Below are 2500 nucleotides of genomic sequence, written 5' to 3' on the forward strand. Positions count from 1 at the left end.
GGTGGCTGAGTGGTCGAGGCCTAGCACAATCTAGTCTAGCCTGGCCTGGTCTGCTCTGGCCCGGCACTCTCCATCGCGGCAATACACTCCGGCGCGGGTATTAGCGTGGGCATTATTCATTCGCTAATCTGGCTGTCTAAAACGTTCGCAGGGGAAGTTTTCAAGCCAATGCGGGGCTGCGGCGAGGTGGGGCCAGCACGCAGGCGCCGATAGAGCCTCCCGGTAGCCGCCCCCACTGCCTCCCCTCCGCCAGTCTCCGGATCATTCGTGCTCGGGGCTGCCGGGCGGTGGAAGCTCCCAGGAACACGCTACGCTGCCGCCCTGCCACTCCCGCTGCAGGTGACGCGTGATACTGACGAAGGGAGTTAGTGGGTGGTGTGTCCTAACCTTTCCCTGACCCTTCCCTCACCCCTCGCTGACCCTTCCCTTCCAATCCCCAAGGACGTGAAAGGTTAACAGAAAGGAAAATATAGGAAGTTTTACATTGAATTTCTAACATTTAATTTGGCACAACCACCACCGCAATGCCTCCGTCTGCGCCTTCTGCAGTGCATGTCACGTGAACTTAGCGCAGGGGCGGACTTGTGAGGCAAGGTTGGTGGTGGGTGAGAAGGCGCTGTGCAGTGAGTGAGTGAGTGAGGCAGGGGAAGAGAGGCTGTGTTACTCTTGCTTCTGCTGATACCGGTATGACACTCTGCGCCCTCCCCCCGGCCTCATGGCGCCCTCCCCTGCTGCTGCTGTTCCTCCTGCAGCTGCTTCTACTCCTACTGGGTCCTGTTCGCCCCGTCACAGGTGAGCTCAGCGTCAAGTCCTGTTTCTGTCTACTTTGTCTCTTCACATTCCGTCTTTTCAGTCCAGGTTCATTAGCGGAATTAAACAGACGTAGAGACACACACACATACACACATACACACACGGGGTTCAGTTTCATGATTCGTGTGTGTGTGTGTGTGTGTGTGTGTGTGTGTGTGTGTGTGTGTGTGTGTGTGTGTGTACATGTCAATTATTTCGTACCCAAGACACTCGGTGATTAGTTTTGCTTTCTCTCTCTCTCTCTCTCTCTCTCTCTCTCTCTCTCTCTCTCTCTCTCTCTCTCTCTCTCTCTCTCTCTCTCTGGGCATGAAATGAAACACGAATGGATTTTGTCGTTTGTGGCTCAATGACTCTCTTGTAATTCTCCATTAAAACATAAAAGTAAGAATTTGTGTTGGTAATGGAACACTCGCTTTTTAAACAGATATGAAAGGTGCCTGCACACACACACACATACTTCCACACTCTCACACACACACACACACACACACACACACACACACACACACACACACACACACACACACACACAGATTCAGCTTCATTGTGTGTGTGTGTGTGTGTGTGTGTGTGTGTGTGTGTGTGTGTGTGTACTCATGAAAAATCACTTATGTTCATACAATATACAAATATTTGCAATAACGATCACGAACACGCACACACACACACACACACACACACACACACACACACACATACACACAAGGAAGTGTTATTCACGTTGCTGCTTTGAACGTATAATGAACTCTCGTCAACACACTAACACTCTCTCTCTCTCTCTCTCTCTCTCTCTCTCTCTCTCTCTCTCTCTCTCTCTCTCTCTCTCTCTCTCTCTCTCTCTCTCTCACTCACTCACTTCAAACGCCTCACTCGCATAAACAAAATCTATGCGGACCAAAACAATACACAAAACAAACAGTGAGAGTGCTAAAAATACCAAACATCTGAGCCACACGCCCGCGCCGCACCAGACAGTCGTGTAATGCGTGGCGAGCCCTCCCCGTAGAGCTAAATGAAATGCGGCAAAGACTTTCCGTGGAGTTTTGCGCGCGGTAAATTTTTAACTCTGCGAACAGAAGAAAAGAAATTCCGGAGCCACGCACATATCCACACCAGTCTTAAAATGTAGCAGATTCTTCCTCGCCCCAACGCCCGCCTGTGGCAAAACTCTCATTTATGTCTTGGTGAGAGAGAGAGAGAGAGAGAGAGAGAGAGAGAGAGAGAGAGAGAGAGAGAGAGAGAGAGAGAGAGAGAGAGAGAAAGGAAGTCGGACACAAACAGACACGGGTGAGTGCAAAGCTTGATGGAAGGACTTGACGGGAAAAACCAAACATAAAAAGAGACAAACAAAGCCTTGATGCGCCGCGGACGAGTGGAATCCATAATAGCTTTTGTAGTGAGCCACAAAACGCAGTGAGGCGCGGGGGGCAGCGCGCCCTCACCTGCAATAAATCCAGGCCTGACCACAACACCTCAACACATCATATATATATATATATATATATATATATATATATATATATATATATATATATATATATATATATATATATATATATATATATATATATATATATATATATATATATATATCCGCCAACAAATGTATATTCAGCAAACCAGGAAATTTAGCTGATAAACTTTATACTGTTTTCCTCTTTAATTTAGTACCTGGAAATTGTGTGGA

The 2500-nt window shown here is 47.8% G+C and overlaps 1 protein-coding gene across 3 annotated transcripts in view; it reads left to right on the forward strand.

Annotated features, from left to right (window-relative positions):
* The window catches only part of LOC135110499 (kin of IRRE-like protein 1), a 48201-nt gene that overhangs the window by 70 nt on the left and 45631 nt on the right, over positions 1 to 2500 (forward strand). For 2 of the 3 annotated variants that reach the window (XM_064022868.1, XM_064022871.1), the window contains exon 1: positions 1 to 792. This exon is cut by the window's left edge and continues 70 nt beyond it. In XM_064022868.1, coding sequence (XP_063878938.1) covers positions 687 to 792 — 106 coding nt within the window. In that variant the 5' untranslated portion in view covers positions 1 to 686. The remainder of the gene's footprint in view (positions 793 to 2500) is intronic. The other variant, XM_064022869.1, reaches the window with a different exon arrangement.

Source organism: Scylla paramamosain, chromosome 20 (assembly GCF_035594125.1).
Source record: "Scylla paramamosain isolate STU-SP2022 chromosome 20, ASM3559412v1, whole genome shotgun sequence".
NCBI classification, from domain to species: Eukaryota; Metazoa; Arthropoda; class Malacostraca; order Decapoda; family Portunidae; genus Scylla; species Scylla paramamosain.